The sequence below is a fragment of the Canis lupus genome, chromosome 25 (genome assembly GCF_003254725.2).
Source record: "Canis lupus dingo isolate Sandy chromosome 25, ASM325472v2, whole genome shotgun sequence".
Lineage (NCBI taxonomy): Eukaryota > Metazoa > Chordata > Mammalia > Carnivora > Canidae > Canis > Canis lupus.
The window spans coordinates 23612246-23628945 of record NC_064267.1 but is presented as its reverse complement, the minus strand read 5'-3'; the positions used below and the strand labels follow the sequence as shown (position 1 = coordinate 23628945).

The window sequence follows — 16700 nt, the reverse complement described above, 5'->3', positions numbered from 1 at the left end:
TTACATCACTTCTTTTAAAATCTGTTGTGATTGATCATTGTACATCTGCTATTCAGTTCACACACAGCTAATAAAGCACATTGTTGTGCTTCATCCTTGTTTCCTATAGATAAATATGACATTTTATAAAAATGGATAATCAAAACGAGAGACTTGGCCAATAAAGATAAAAGAACAGCAAAGAAGCAAAAAGCGGTAATGCTGAAAACAGAATTCAAATAGAATTTCTAGGAGAAATGACTGGCCATGGAAGTGTTAACATTGCTGCCTTTGAGAGACTCTAGATATGTAGCTAGGGAATTTAGCAAGAATGTATTTGTTGTCATAAGTGAGAAAAATACTTGTGATGAAAAGGCTAGAGTAGTCCCAGAGAAAGTGATCCCATCTTCACATCACAGGAACTATGGTAGATATTTCACAGCATTGAAAGCATAAAGGATAAGATATTGGAAGGTGACTCAAATTTAAAAAAGGAATATTATAATTTGCCAAGGCATGGAAAAAATGCCCCCTCTGTAGCATAAGTTATGGGAAATATAGTTTGAGTGAATGTTTTAGCTACTTCTGATGAATATTTTTACAAACAAATGAAATGCCTTGATATTCCCCTCCAAAGCCAAAAAACATCTACATGGTTATGCAACCATCACCACCATCCATTTCCATGACTTTTGTCATCTTCCTAAAATGAAACTCTAAACCCATTACACATAACTTCCCATTTCCTCTTTCCTCAATCTCTAGCAACCACCATTCCATTTTCTGTTTCATACGAATTTGACTGTGTAAGATCTTTCATATAAAAGGAATCATGCAGTATTTGTTGTTTTGTGACTGGCATATTTCACTTAACATATGTCTTTAAGATTCATCCATTCTGTAATACATGTCAGAATTTTCTTCCTTTTTATGGCTGAATAATAATTCTATATACATATATACATATATGTGTATATATATATCACATTTTGCTGGTCCATTTACTGTTAAACAAATATTAGATTGCTTCTATGTTTTGTCTATTACTATGAACTTGTGTATACAAATATCTGTTTGATTCCTTGCTTTCAATTCTTTTGTGTATGTACACATAAGTGGAATCAATGGATCATATGGTAATTATGTTTTTAATTTTTTGAGGAACTTCCTTACTGTTTTCCACTATCGCTGCAACATTTAATATTTCTCCCATGTAAAAGCATTTTAATTTCTATATATCCTTTTTTTAAAATTTTTATTTATTTATGATAGTCACACACACACACACAGAGAGAGAGAGAGAGAGAGAGAGAGAGAGAAAGGCAGAGACACAGGCAGAGGGAGAAGCAGGCTCCATGCACCGGGAGCCCGATGTGGGATTCGATCCTGGGTCTCCAGGATCGGGCCCTGGGCCAAAGGCAGGCGCCAAACCACTGCGCCACCCAGGGATCCCCAATTTCTATATATCCTTTCCAACCTTCACTGTTTTCTGTTTTTCCAATAATAGTCATCTTAATGGGTGTGAAATGGTACCTCATCGTGGGTTTGTTTTGTATTTTCCCTAATGATTAGTGATGTTGCACATCTTTCATATGCTTATTAGCCATTTGTATATCTTCTTTGGAAACAGGTCTATTCAAGCTCTTTGCCTATTCTTAAATCAGGTTGCTTCCTTGTTTGTTATTGTTGAATCGTAGACGTTCTTTAAATATTCTGGATATTAACCCTTTATCTCATATATGGTTTGCAAATATTTTCTGCCATTCAGTGAGTTGCCTTTTCACTCTGTTGATACTTGTTGATAGTATCCTTGAGGCATGACCTTGCCTAATGTTTAAGCTTCACATGGGCTACCTGAGATAATCCTGTCCCTTAAAGATAACATTGGAGTGATTGTTGCTGCTGCAGAACTGCTCAACAGAAAGAGCTGGCACTGTGAGAACCAAAGTGTTGGCTTCTCTAGAGACAGCACCATAAGCTAGGAGTTCATGCTCTTCTTCTGAATTGTGGAGGTGGTGTGGCTTCTCCAGTGGTTTCCCAGGCAAGAAATAGGCAAGTGGGAACACAAAGAAGAGCAAGTCATGGATGAGGCAGAGTGGAAATGTAAGCACGTGGGAGGAAGCCTTTGTGGAGGCCTAGACACATCAGGGGGATAATCTGAATTCATTTCTGGCAGTTGAGCCAATGGTGTCTCATGCTATTACATCTTGAGTATAAAAGGCAGTATGATCTTATTTGTAGATAACTATTAATACAATTGCTATTTTAAACTTTAATTATTTTCATTACTTTTATCCTTTATTTATTTTTGAGAAAGAGAGAGAGAGAGGGACTGAGCAGATAGAAGGGCAGAGAGAGAGAGAGAAAGAGAGAGACTCTCAAGCAGACTCCACACTGAGCACAAGTGTGATGCCAGGCTAGATCCAAGGACCCTGAGATCATGACCTGAGCAGAAATCAAGAGCCTGATGCTCAACTGACTGAGCCACCCAGGTGCCTCATAGTTGCTATTTTTTAAAAAATAAATCACCATGGTCACTTCTAATCATTGACCAAAGAGAGTATCAAGTGCTTTGTTCTGTCATAGTGAACATCCACCACAAGCAAACTGTGGTTAAACTAAATGCTGCTACAGTATTTATTCCATTAGTTATTAGTAGACTCTGTTTTATTTTTCATTCTGCTAAAATAGGCGAAAAAATCTATATGCTTTTAATAGCTCATGTAGGGTCCTTAGGTTGGAAATAAGATCTGTTCAAAATTTAGGTAATCTGTGAAATTTTATTTTTATAAGTTGCTTTCAGAATTAGAACACTAAAAGCATCCAGGCACCACAGAGCTGCCAGTTGGTTTTGTCCATTTCTTAGTCTATAGAATATCAAATGCAACTGTTTTCTTCACTTCAAATGTAACATCAAAGGAGATATATTTGAGCTGGAATTGAAGTTGAGAATGTAATTCTTTTTTTTCTTTTGTATTAAGGTAAAATTGACATATAACATATTAGTCTCAGGTGTACAACATAATGATTTGATATTTGTATACACTGGAAAGTGATCACCATAATAAGTCTAGTTATCACCATTCACCGTACAAAGTTATAGCTTTTTTCTTGTGCTGAGAACTTTTAAGATTTACTCTGTTGGCAACTTTCAAGTATGCATTATGATAATACTGACTATGGCCACCATGTTGTACATTACACCTCTGGAAATGGAAGTCTCGCTATGAACTAAATAAACTATTAGAAACAAAGGTCATCAGAATGGAAATGAAATAGTGCAAACCTTAAGCACAATGTCACTGTGCATTTACATTTCTTATGGTAAGGAGCTAATTGTACATAGTGAGTGCCTCCCATTCAGGTGCTCCTGTGGCTTCATCATCCCACTGGGGTCCCGAAAGGTGGAGTTATAAAGCAGCCAAACAGGTTGTCTCTTGCAAGAGTTACATTTTTGGTTATTGAGATTATGGCATGCTAAAATATTTAAATTTGCTTAAATTTCAGTAGCTTAATTTTGTAGCAGCAGGGACCTATTTTATCTAAGCAAGCTTTCTTCTTTCTGAGGCTCCAGTGTAGTTGTGAATGCAGGAAAATGTTCAGTTCTAATGGGATAGTGACAAAAATGCAATTATAATTCCCCCTAGCCCACAAATGGGCTCACCATGTTCTTTCTCAAGTGCTTTGAGAAAAGAAAGCTGTATAAATGTTATCTAAAAACATAAAGTGCCAAGGTGCTGTAGGTAGGGGGAGGAGTAGCCAAAAGCAGACTGGAAAATGTACCATAGGAAAGAGAAAATAATTCTCATTTTAATTTTGTTAAGAAAAACAAAGTAAGAGTATGACTAATCATGACAGCTAATTGTCATGTAGATACCTAGGATCCCCATTTAAATATTATATTTATTCTCTAAAATCTTCCCATAGGGGATCCCTGGGTGGCGCAGCGGTTTGGCGCCTGCCTTTGGCCCAGGGCGCGATCCTGGAGACCCGGGATCGAGTCCCACGTCGGGCTCCCGGTGCATGGAGCCTGCTTCTCCCTCTGCCTGTGTCTGCCTCTCTCTCTCTCTCTCTGTGACTATCATAAATAAATAAAAAAAAAAAAAAAAAAAAAAAAAAAAGAAAGCGGGTGGGGAGGGGAGGAAAATGAGCCACAGAAGAAAGAAGTAGAAACTAATCAGTGCCAATTTGTTAAAAGATTAAAAAAAAAAAGAAAAAAAAAAGAAAAAAAAATAAAATCTTCCCATAGGCTTGAGGCACCTGAGTAGCTCTGTTGGTTAAGCATTCAACTCTTACTTTTGGTTCAGGTCATGATATTGGGGTCTTGAGATTCAGCCCCGTGTAGGATTCTGGGCTCAGTGTGGAGTCTATTTGATATTCTTTTTCTCCCTCTCCTTCCTCCCCTCTCCCACCCTCTACTTGTGTCCCCCTATCCTAAAAAACTCTTCCAATAGGCTTAACAAAAAACACTTGTGAAATATTGGTCCTCACTAGATAGCTCAAGAAATGCTGAATTTTGTCCTTATGGCTTAGAGATTGCTTGTCTCAATGCCAAGCCCTGTTTTGCACATTAGAAAGTATTAGCTACTTGATTCACAAGTCATAGCTGGGTTACACTTGGGAAAGTACTGAGGAATATTTGAAACAAATTGAGCAGAATGTTTTAACGTTGGGAAGAGGATAGCATCTGACAGGAGTTTGGGGAGAAATAGGTAGAGCAAACAGAAAGAAGATCAAACTGAAATTAATTTTGAGAAGCTTTGTGGAAAATTGCTGGGTTTTAAAATAATGTGGTTGATTTTACCTTACATGTTGTTTTCGTGATTTTTCACTTTCTTTTTAGTGTCTCTATGCTTGGTATGCAAATTCCATGCTTTACTTCTGTATTGTTTAAAAATTTTAAGGACAATATGTATTTCTGTTGTTATTTGTTAAACAAACAGACAAAAAATATGTGGAAACTTAACAAAAAATTCTGATACCAGTAGTTTAGGAGGTGAGAGAACAAGTGAGGGTTAAGCAGTGGGGTGTTTCATGTTTTCCCAACTCCTCTCTCTAGGTCCTTGGCAGACAGAGTAGTTTTACTTTGCCTTGTTCTCTTATGCAAAACAAGCATAAAATGTCCAGTATTCAAAAAAGAGCCATCATTAAAGGGTGAGTAAGAGTATTCTACTAGTATTGTGTACCAGAAGCTTATCTCCAGTGTGGAGGAATGTCCTTGGGTGATGTGACATTCCACTACAAAGGGATGTCCTAGTGCTATTGGCTTAGGACATGCAGCATGTTCTATGCATCTCGATAGTAGGCGATTGATAAATATTTATTGAAAAATTTTTCCAGCCTGAGCCTTTGTTGAGGCTCTAGAGATGACCTTTATCTTCATAATATACAATGGACTCATCATATCTTATTGTCACATAATAAAGCTTATGGTTGTTTTTTTAAGGAGACTCTCATGAAGAATGCTGAAATACTTTTTATGGAAGATGCTTGGACTTCTTAGATCAAAAGCCCCCCGTAAAGAGAAGATATTATAGTCTAAAATGTAGCCAAGAAGGGAGAGAAGCAAACACATGATTGCAATATGTGAATCATCTTTAGTTGTAGCCCTAAGTATTGGACAGCCTTATTGCTTTTTTTTTTGTTATATTGTAGGGGTGAATTAGAGATAGTTATTGTTTTCAGAGGAATTGCTTCTGCACAGAAGTCCTAGACATTTATGTAGGCTGAGTCTTTTGGGAAGAATCCATCATTTCCTGCTTTTTTGGGAGAAAGCCCATGATAGGCCACCTGTGCCCCTGAACTCCATGATAGTTTCAAAAAAGCACTTGAACTGTATAGTTTCAAGAGCAACAGAAAGAAGTGCTGGCTGCTGTTTATGACTAAGGTTGTCATACTACAGCTCTTATTTGCTGGGAAGTTTTATGAGAGTAAACTGATTTACAATCATCAAGGGAGAAAGGTCAATTTGTGGGAGCAGATTTCCCATTCATCACCATACTTTATAGCCTTGGTGATTTTATTTTCCAATATCAAAGTAGTGATTTTGCTCTTGCTAAAGCTTTTCCTCAACTGATATATTTTTCTGACATAAACAAGGGAGGGCTGCATAGTCAGATCTTGTGTTCTTCCATTTCAGCTGCTTCAGACAGGGATATCAGACACCAGGGTGAATGATGAGGGGGCACTCACTAATCGACTTGAGATGGTCTGGCTTTGACATTGAAACACTCCTCCACTCTTCCTCCTCTATAGCTCCCTCCACCCTGACCAATTTCAACAGTCTGAGATGATTTATGGAGTCAACAGAACTGGATGTGACTAGGGATGTGACATCGGAAGAATGACAACTTGGGAAATGGGTTAAGAGGTCACTTCAAAGCCGCCAGAGGCAAAAACCATCCGTCTCCCTCAGACCTCAGGTTTAACCTTGATACCCATGAGGTATAATGACCATAGGACATCTTCAAAACTCATTGCATCCTGCCAAGAAACCTTAACTAAATGCATAAGGGGAAAAACATTTGTAACTTGGGTGTAGATCACAGTGTGGCCTATAGGATCATTACATATTATCTATTGATATAGAACATATATTGCTATGTATTAAATAATGCTAGATGCGATACATGAGATATATTTCCTCTTCTGTAAAACCATAATCACAGTGATAACGTTATGATATTCACAAAATAGTTTATAAATAAGTATATAAGACACAGATCTCATTCCATAGCGAGTTTAGTTATGTTTATTTAACTCTGTGCTCATCCTCATGATATTCAGATTATTACATATAGATTGCTGGACTGTGTGGAGGCTACCTGGCTGTCATAATCAGGGCCATTAGTTATGAGAAGTTAAAGTTTGGGGCACCTGAGTGGCTCAGTCGATTAAGTGGTTGCCTTCAGCTCAGCTCATGATCCCAGGGTCTTGAGATGGAGTCCCCCAGTGTCTGGTTCCCTGATCAGAAAGGAGTCTGCTTCTCCATCTCCCTCTGGTCCCCTCGCTCATGGAGTATGTGCTCTCTCTCCTCTCTCTCTCTCTCTCTCAAACAAATACATAAACTCTTTAAAAAAAAAAGGAAGTTAAAGTTTATGTTTATCTTGCTCATCATTCATGCTTCCAGGGTCTAGCACAGTACCTGGCATGATAAATACTTTTTTTTTTCCCTCAGAAATGGACATTTATTGTTATAGAAAATCCAATTTTTGTGGGTTATCAGAATTCTAGATGGGAAGTCTTTGCAAGTCTCCAGATATCTGGCTTTCCCTAAACTCCTGTAAGGCAGTCACTTCTCACCCTTCTTATCTAAAACCAATCCGAGCATTTTGCCCTTTCTCTTTCCTCACGTCCCTATTTTTGTACTGATATGATTTTTTCTTAGAAGCCATGATGAAAACCTCATGGTCATATTTGACCTCTATCCCACTATATACTCTGGCAAATCAATAAAAACCTTTTAGGACATTTTCTTTACAAATACTTCTTTCATTCAAAATCTTATTTTCCTTAGTCTTACTATTTACTTGTTGGTTGACTTGATTCACCCCTTTTAGTTTCATCCTGGCATTTCTTGCTCAAAAACTATGAGTATCTCCCCACAGCCTATAAGAAAAAATACACCCTGGTCTCACATGGGGTCCTTCAGAGTCTCTCTCCAGTGGACCTAAAGGCTCCAAAGGCTCTGCTTGTCCTCAAATACACTAGCATTCACAGAGAAGTCTGTGAAGTGCCAGTATTGCTGCTCTTTCAGCAGAGTGTGTGGTTTAGCTCACAACCCATCAGAATGAAGAGTCTCCTTGGAGTCTTCCACCCATCTGCCACTTGGGGTTGTGTAGAGGCTCTCTGAGCCTTTCGTCGAGGAGCTGCTCACTCTTCTGTGATGAAGACAGTGTCATCTCCAGCAAGGGACAATGGTCACTACAGCCCTGGGGGCTTTCTAGTCTCCCTACAATACTAGGGATTAGCATACCTTTCCTCGGGGACTGGCAGTTTGTTCCTGGTGAAAAGGTGCCACAAAAATGCTCAGTGTACAAACATTGGACCAGGAGCTGATTCAGTGAAATATCTAATTTTATTCATGATGAGTGACTACTCAGATTCCCAGATGAAAGTGGATTCTAAGTCTCTATATTCTGGATATTTGCATTTTATGGGAACTGACATAGGGATGCTGATTTTTATTTTTGCCTAATTAGGGCTTTAATAAAATTCTATCTTGTATTCTGTCATAAAAAAGAAAACAAGTCTAGGATTGCTGCATAAAAAGATATTATTAAATTGAGTATATGGAGCTTTGTGACTCTTATTTTTCTCAGTTCACTGAGGCTGGGTGAAAACTGGCCCGGGAATTGGCTCTGGTCGCTGGTCCTGAGTTTGGGAATCACTATTCTGTTAAATATGTTCATTTTATTGGCTATCCTTGCAGGTCCTCTTTCAGTTCAATAGCTGTGGCACCCTTCCCCCTCCCCCTTCTTCTATCTATACATATCTTTACAATATGTTTGAACAGTTACTTATTGTCCTATATCATCCTCTGACGGTTTCATCTATGGCTATCTTGTCTCTTCCAACCAGACTGTAACGCTAGGTAAACAGAAGGTACTAATTTTTTGAATTTATTTCTATAGTGCACACTGGTATGCTGTTTAAAGGACTGCAGCCTATTCACACACGTGTGTGTGTGTATGTGTGTGTTTGGAAGTCGACTGGAATTCTCAGTTTACATAGGTACCTAAATAAAAGGTGCACATTTTTGAAAAATTAAATGAGCTTTGTAAAATAAGAATACAAACCTTTGGAGTAAAATCTCCATCTTCTACATTTCCTAATGACACTAGGTAGAGATAAACTACCTATTGAACAAACATGGCCCTGCATCTGAAGCACCTTTAAAGTCTCTCATCATTTTTGATGATTTAGTAACCAGTAGAGGGTAGCAGGTAGTTGAGTGTCTCCCACAAAAATCAGAATTGTTTTTCATTTTAATATATTTTTTATTTAAAATATCATAAAACGTTCCTTAGACTGACAGTTGAGTTTCAATATTTATGACTTTCTGATTGCTCTAGCAGTTTAGAAAAAAAAAACTAAAAATGAACCCTCAAGTAAAATTTAAATGGAAAAGATTAAAATTCAGAATTATGGACTTTTTCTCATTTGAATGAACACTCACTTTTTGATGGGAATTTTATGTGCCAGCCCTAGTTTTCCTATATTTGACAGTCCTTGAAAAAGTACTTAATTTCTTTCTTGGAAATATATAAAGAGTTTTATGTTTTGAAAATATACCCTCTGGACCAGCATAACTTTCCCCTCCAGGTTGTATACTCTAATTTTGACTACAAACCAAGTACACATTCCATCCATCAGGCAAATGGATGATACATATCGGGGCACAAACCAGGCACATTTGAGTGGGTGAAAGGGACAAGTGACATTATTTTTAGAGTAGTTTAACCTGCTATGATTTATGATGTCCACATGGCTGAATTATGATATGTGCTCAAATTGTACCCTTTAGTGAATTCTTGTTTTTCTGAATGAACTTGGAGATTCATAGGTGTTAAGTCTTATGACAAAATTGAATCATATGTCTTTACCCAAGACTCAGTTCTTTAATTGCTTTGGGTTTTGTGATTTTTTTTCAAAGAGCATAATTTTACTATGCTCTCAATGAATACTTTACTCAGCTACTCAATGGAGGATGCTATTAATCTTTGGGTTGGTAATATGACTATTTCCTGTCAAGGTGTATGTGAAGTAACTTCATGACTATTAACTCAAACTGTTATAAAAGAGATTATGGATATGGCTTGAGGAAATGGACAGTGTTGACAATCTCAGAAAGGGAATAAGAAAAATAAGAGTCCTCTTTCTCCAAAAAGATTTACTAGAAATGAAAAATTTTTTATACTTTACTGAAATGTTTAAGTTTTATTAGCAAACCTGTAGCGTTTTCTAGTCTTAGTTTTTCCTGATTAATTAATTCTTTTAGCAAGTATTTGTTGCATGCCTACCAAGACTTGTTCTAGGTGTCGGGAGTGTAGTAGCAATAAAACAGAGAAAACACTCTGTGTGATTGATATTCTAATGAAACCCGATGAACTAGTTCATATTTTAAAGGAGCTTGTGAGTTTATTGAGCTTCATATAAAAGACTCAAATGGTTATATATTGCAGCCTTACCAGTAAAAGAGCAAAAATGAATAATTCAGGATTAGATTCCTAGGAGAACACTGTGAGAAGGGATGTGGCAAAACAACCTTTTTAATCTAGATTTTGCATCTCTGTAGTGGTAGGTACATACTGTGGTGAATACAGCTAACCCAGCTCTAAAGAAAGTCACAGGGAAAGCAGAAATTGTTAGGATTATTTCAAGAAGGCATTGTGACTTTCTCCTAAATATATATGAAAACATTCTAAAATGCAGAAGAAAAAGGTATCTTTCATTTAGCCTGTGAAAAAGGTTTTATTTGAAACAGGATCTGAAAAAAAAACCACCTTGTGACTGGTCAGATTTGAGATTTTGAGGATGGGGTAAAATTTTAGGCAGAGCTGGCCCTAGCTGCAAATGAGAAGGCTGAGTTTGGGCAACCACTTCTCCCCATCTTGTATTTACCCCTTTCTCCATTTGACTTGTTAAATATCCTGTTATACTTTATCAAAGGGAGGGGCAGGAGTACTGGACATTCATTCTGAAGACTTGGGCTTAAAGGCCTCTTCTGCCATTTATCATTCATTTGAGCATGAATAACCCACCTTGCCAAGCCCCAGTTTTCATCTACAAAATAAGGATAAGAATATCAATCTCAGAAGGTATGGGTAAAGATTAAATGTAATGTATGTGAAAGTGCTTTGAAATAATTAAAAACAAGAATTAGCATTAGTAGTTAATACTTCCTTAAGGAATGGAAATAAAACTCTGAGGAACACAAACTGTTTATATACTAAAACCTGTCAAATGGCGTGGCAAGTGGTGGAGTTTTTCTTTTGGTTAATTGTTTCTATCAGACTGTGCCTGTAGACTGCAGCACAAATTATACCATGTATGAGGTGGCTTAGTTTGCCTACAGGAAGCCATATCAAGCCCAGCTTATTCTGATCCCATTACTCACTCTTGCCAGGCTGGTACCAGATGGAACTTTATAAGGGACGTACTTCCTGTAGATATGACCAACTCTGGAACACGGGACATCAAACATTTCTCCTCCACACATCCAAACCTAGAGAAAGGAAATTTAAAAGTATAATGAAAGAGAACAGTACACTTTATATAAAAGAGGAATTATTAGTAAGATTCATTAAAAAATCTGAGAATCACTCAAAGTCTCTAAATTAATAATTTCTATTTATCATAAAAGGTTAACTAAGGAAAAAACCCTCACATTTTTCAAAACCTAGATTCAGATTCATAACAGTGTAGAACCAAAGTACTAGTTCAGTAAAATCTAATTTCCATAGACAGCACATTGGCATTTTTTTTTATCCTAGTAGAATTTGTTCACAAATATTGCATTGCACTGACATTTAATGCCTAGACATCTTCTTATTTATATAGCTATTTGTTTTGACAATCTTGTGAAAGCATTTGAAGAAATAGCATTGGAATTTAAATGTCAATTCAAAATTTTAAAATATGAAAAATGGAATTTAAAAAATAGGGGAATGAATCAAGGAATGCCGATATATCCATATATCCATAGTTTGTGACATCTAGATTCTGAAGCTTTCAATAGAGCTCACCTTAAAAACTGTTGTTGCTTTCTGATTTCTCCTACCCTTAATCTTTTCTTAGGCACAGAAAATAATTGGTTATTGATGTGGACTCAAGAAATATTAAACTCAGTATATATTGTGAAATACTGTACTTATATATGGTAACAAAAATTAATTGGTTATTTTTTGTCATGACTACACACTTAGACACACACTTAATCACGGTTTTATGTAACAGAGTACTTAACTATCAAAGGAAAAATTATGAAAACAAAATCCAGGCTTCCTATGTGCTAGAATTTTAGCTATTTTCATTTCAAGAAAAAGATTGAAAAGAGCTAGATACTATAATGGTTAGTTTATGTGTCATTTGGCTGTACTTCATTGCCCAGATTTTTGGTCAAACATCATTCTGGTTGTTTCAATGGAGGGGCTTTTTGGGATGAGATTAACATTTTTTAAAAGATTTTATTTATTTATTCATGAGACACACACACACACACACACACAGAGAGAGAGAGAGCTCTGAGAGAGAGAGGAAGAGACACAGGCAGAGGGAGCAACAGGCTCCATGAAGGGAGCCCGAGGTGGAACTTGATCCCAGGTCTCCAGGATCATGTCCTGGGCCCAAGGGGGTGCTAAACTGCTGAGCCACCCGGGCTGCCGGAGACTGACATTTAAATTTGACTTTTGAATAAACATTACATTCTCTGTAATGTGGGTGAGCCCCACCCAATCAGTTGAAGACCTTACTGGAACAAAGGCTGATTCCTTCTAGCAAGAAAGGATTCTGCTAGCTGATTGTCCGTGAACTTGAACTGTAGCTCTTCCCTGGGTCTTCGGTTTGCCAGTCTTCCCAGCAGATTTTGGTCTCACCAAGTCTCTTCAATCACAAGAACCAGTTCCTTAATATAAATCTCTCTCACTTAATATATACATATGCTGTTGGTTCTGTTTCTCTGGAGAACGCTGACTAATACAGATATACAGCTTGTTTTAAAGTGTAATACTGCAAGAGAGAAAGATACTTATGTCTTAACTTATATTTGCTTTCAACTTCTTTCACTAAGAGGAATGACACCCCAAGTGAAACCAGAAAATAAATAGTGATTAAGATGATAGAAGTCCAAGGGGAAGCCAATTCGATTACTAAAACAATACTCAGTTGCTCTAAATGAATTCAAGACTACTAGGGCTATCAATTTCAACTTAATGGGATATTTATTGATCTTTTGAATCAAGACATCAGAAGTCTGCATAGATGCTATGAAGCTTGTAAGGGCAGTGAACATTCTAAATGATAGTACCAACATCTGGAAAAGTCTTGAGAGACTGGAGCTATATTAGATTAAACATAAAAAGGGGAAAAAATAAGATGTTTGTATCTAAAAATATCAACCCTCCAGAACAGGAATGAGGTGGAAAAAGACTGAGTAGCATAACACACACATTACCAGCATAATATGGAGAGTTTGAGGAGTAAGGGTCTGAATCTATCTTTCTGAAGTCTTATGCTAATTTTTGGGGAAATATTTTATATTCCCTTCTAAAAAGAATTACCAAAGTGAGAAAGGGATGCAAATTGTTTTAGGAGAAGTAGCAAAAAAAAAAACTGGAGATACATAGTCTTGATAAGATTCAGAAAAACCCTTTTCAAGTATTTGAAGATCTTAGTATTTGTAAGAGATTTCGGTAGAACCCCAAGGAATTGGGATTAATAGGATAGAGCCATAAAAAGATAGATTTCAATTCAGGGGAAGGAAGAACCTTCTAATAGAATGATTAAAGATAAAATGGATTTCCTGACTCACTAATTGTGTTGAAATCTGTAGTAGATGACACTTTGGAGATAAGTATTTAACTTTGAGTGGACCGTTGGCCTAGCTGATATTTTAAGGTAATTCTTCTTTTTTAAAGGTAATTCTAATAAGAGTTATGAGTGTATACTGCGCTCCTTTCCACTTAATGCTCACAACTCAGTGATAGACTTTACTATTTCTCCAATTATATAGGTGGGGAAGTGGCAGTCTAGAGTCTGAGTAGCTTGCCCAAAGTCATATAACTGATCACCCGCAGAACAGAGATTTGAATCCTAGTAGTCTAACTCCAGCACTCATAAGTTTAATCAATATACTATCTATAGTCAGCAAACTTTGTCTGTAAATGTCATAGTAAATACTTTGGGCTTTTCAGGTCATATGGTCTTTCTTGCAAAAGCAACTCTAGCACAGCTAGCTTTATTTCAATAAAACAGGCAAAGGGCCATGGTTTGCTGGCCACCATTCTGTGTGTCACAAAGTCCTTTCAAATGCTGAAATTCAGTGATTCTAAGATAATATATGCAGGACATTGATTATCCAAAACCAGATTCTAAGATAATATATGCAGGACATTGATTATCCAAAACCAGATGCCATAATATCTCGCATTGCACATACTCCTCCATAATGTAATCTTGGTACCTGTCTTGTATTGGTTTGATACGATTTCAGATTCACTGTTTAGGACTTAAGTGAAATTGTTTTAATCCACTTGTTTATGATAAAGACCAAAAAAGAGGTTGTTTTAGAGATAAACTTGTTTTGATATAAGAATGAATTAAATGGTGTCAGGATATCATCATCTCATCTGTTCTCACAGAAAAGGGCTCAGTAGTTCAGCTGCTGAGGGGCCCCAGTGGGCACATATGAATAAAAGCATATGAAGAGGCAATGTGGCAAGGTGCCATTTTGACTATAAATACCCAGAGTTTGTGAGGACAGAGAGTGTTCAATTTGGCCAAGGCAATTCTTTGCTGATCTAAAAATCACTCTCCTATTACTTTGGGGCAATTAGGTCCTGCCACAGTAAAGGAGACTCTTTCCCCAGCAGTGGCTAAAGTAAAGCCCTGCAGCAGCCCCTGCAAGATCTTCTTGCCCATCAGCACTGGCACCCTTATCCTCTGGCAACGTGCTCCGGTAACAGGGACTTTTACTTTTGTACTGGCTGCTGGATGTCAGCCCAAGGTTGGCTAAGCCATCTCTTCTAAAAAGGTACACCTCAACTAAATTAGGACTTTATTACTTTCATCTTCTCTTGCTGAGAACAATAGTATGATTAATCTATCATTGATTTGGAGTATGCTATTTCTTTATTGACTCATTAAGAGATATTATCCTGTATGCTATTTGGCTTGTGGAGTTCCTGCAGTGAACCTGTGTTAAATAAATTCCTGGCAAAGACAGCTGATTTTGGGATGCTTACAGGATGGTCCACTCTAATAACTGCCCCCCCACCACTATTCTGACATTTTAAATTAAATTATAGTGAATTTAGTTATTTGAGAGATTATTTCATTTTATTATTTTTGTATTTTAAAGAGGTGCAATTTGGAAGTAATATACAACAGATAAAGGAGAAGGCAGTGGGAGGGCAGAGAATGTTAGATAGTCGTGCATATAATCCAATGCCAGTTTTTGTTGGTCAAAGGCAAACAAGTGTCAAGGCAAAGAAGCCTTTTTTAAGAAAATATTTATTTGAAAGAGAGAGAATGAATAGGATGGATAGAGAGAGAGAGGGAGACAGACTCTCCAGCAAGCTCCTTGCTGGGTGGGGAGCCCCACATGGGGCTCAATCACATGACCCTGAGAACACGACCTGGGCTGAAACCAAGTCTGATGTCCCCTGGCAAAGAATCTTTCTTGTCATATTATCATATTATTTGGAAGATACTGATTTGTTGGCATGTGCGTTTATTTTTCATGAGAAAATATGGCATATTATTCTCATTAGTTGTTGGAGGTGGGCCAGTCTCTCTTGCAGGACTAGGGATGGTCCCTAAGACGTAGGGATAAGGCTTGGACAATTCCTTACATTCTCTGGCCTTAATTTATTTTTTTGGTTCAGGTGGGCTTCTAGAACAGTTAGAAAGCAAGCAGAAGTGGACTAAATACTTCTTATAAAAGGTCTTGCCAGAGTGAGGACTGCCGCAATAGAAAGCTAAATAAATCATTATTACTTCTTTCCTTTCTAAGATATGTCAAATAACCTAATTAGACACACAGAAATGAAATTCTAACTCATTCTTTTTGATACAGTTTTTAAAGATATCTGCATCAGTTTTCTCTTGATGTGTAACCAATTACAAGTGTAATGGATGAAACAACACTGATTTATTATGATTTTGTGGTTCTGTGGGTCAGAAGTCCATGTGGGCTCTGCCGAATTCTCTGCCCAAAGCCTCACAGGGCTGAAATCGAAGTGGCTGCTGAGTGGAGCTCTTTCCTGGAGCCTCTCAGGAAGAATCTGCTTCCAAGCTCATTTAGTTTGTTGGCAGGATTCAGTTCCTTGCAGTTGTATGACTGGGACCCCCGTTTTCTTGCTGGCAGGTGACCAGGGACTGGTGTTCCTGGCCCTGTGAACCCTCCAGCTCATTGATGGTTAACCTCCCTCATACAGAATAGTTTTTACACTATAAATCTCTCTGACTTCTTTTGCTACCAGCTGGAGAAAATGTTGGGCTTTTACAAGGCTCATGCAATAAGGTTAAACCCTTCAGGACCACAGTCCTATTTTATTTTATTTTAAAGATTTTTATTTATTTATTCATGAGACACACACACACACAGAGGGGCAGAGACAGAAGCAGGCTCCATGCAGGGAGCCTGACATGGGACTCGATCCCGGGACCCCTGGGATCAGGCCCTGAGATGAAGGCAGACGCTCAACCACTGAGCTACCCAGGTGTCCCACCGTAGTCTTATCTTAAGGTGAGCTGATTAGCAACCTTAATTACATTCGCCAAATCTCCTTTGCACTGTTATGTAACCTAATTGTGGAGTAAACCAAGGGAGAGAGTCATCTTAGAATTCTTCCTACTAGTCTCCCGTGAATTAAAATTCGTGTCCTCTCCTGAGAGCCTACTCCTATTCTTAAAATTTTTCCTTATATTCGAGTTCAGGAAACTTCTGTTCAGATTTTCTTTTATGCTAGGTTCAGTGTTAAAGAAACTATAGAATTCTA

The 16700-nt window shown here is 37.5% G+C and overlaps 1 protein-coding gene across 1 annotated transcript in view; it reads right to left on the bottom strand.

The window, feature by feature from the left end:
- GALNTL6 (polypeptide N-acetylgalactosaminyltransferase like 6) overlaps nt 1-16700 on the bottom strand; it is a 1158724-nt gene that overhangs the window by 78857 nt on the left and 1063167 nt on the right. The window contains exon 9 of the mRNA XM_025462860.3: nt 11099-11206. Coding sequence (XP_025318645.1) covers nt 11099-11206 — 108 coding nt within the window. The remainder of the gene's footprint in view (nt 1-11098; nt 11207-16700) is intronic.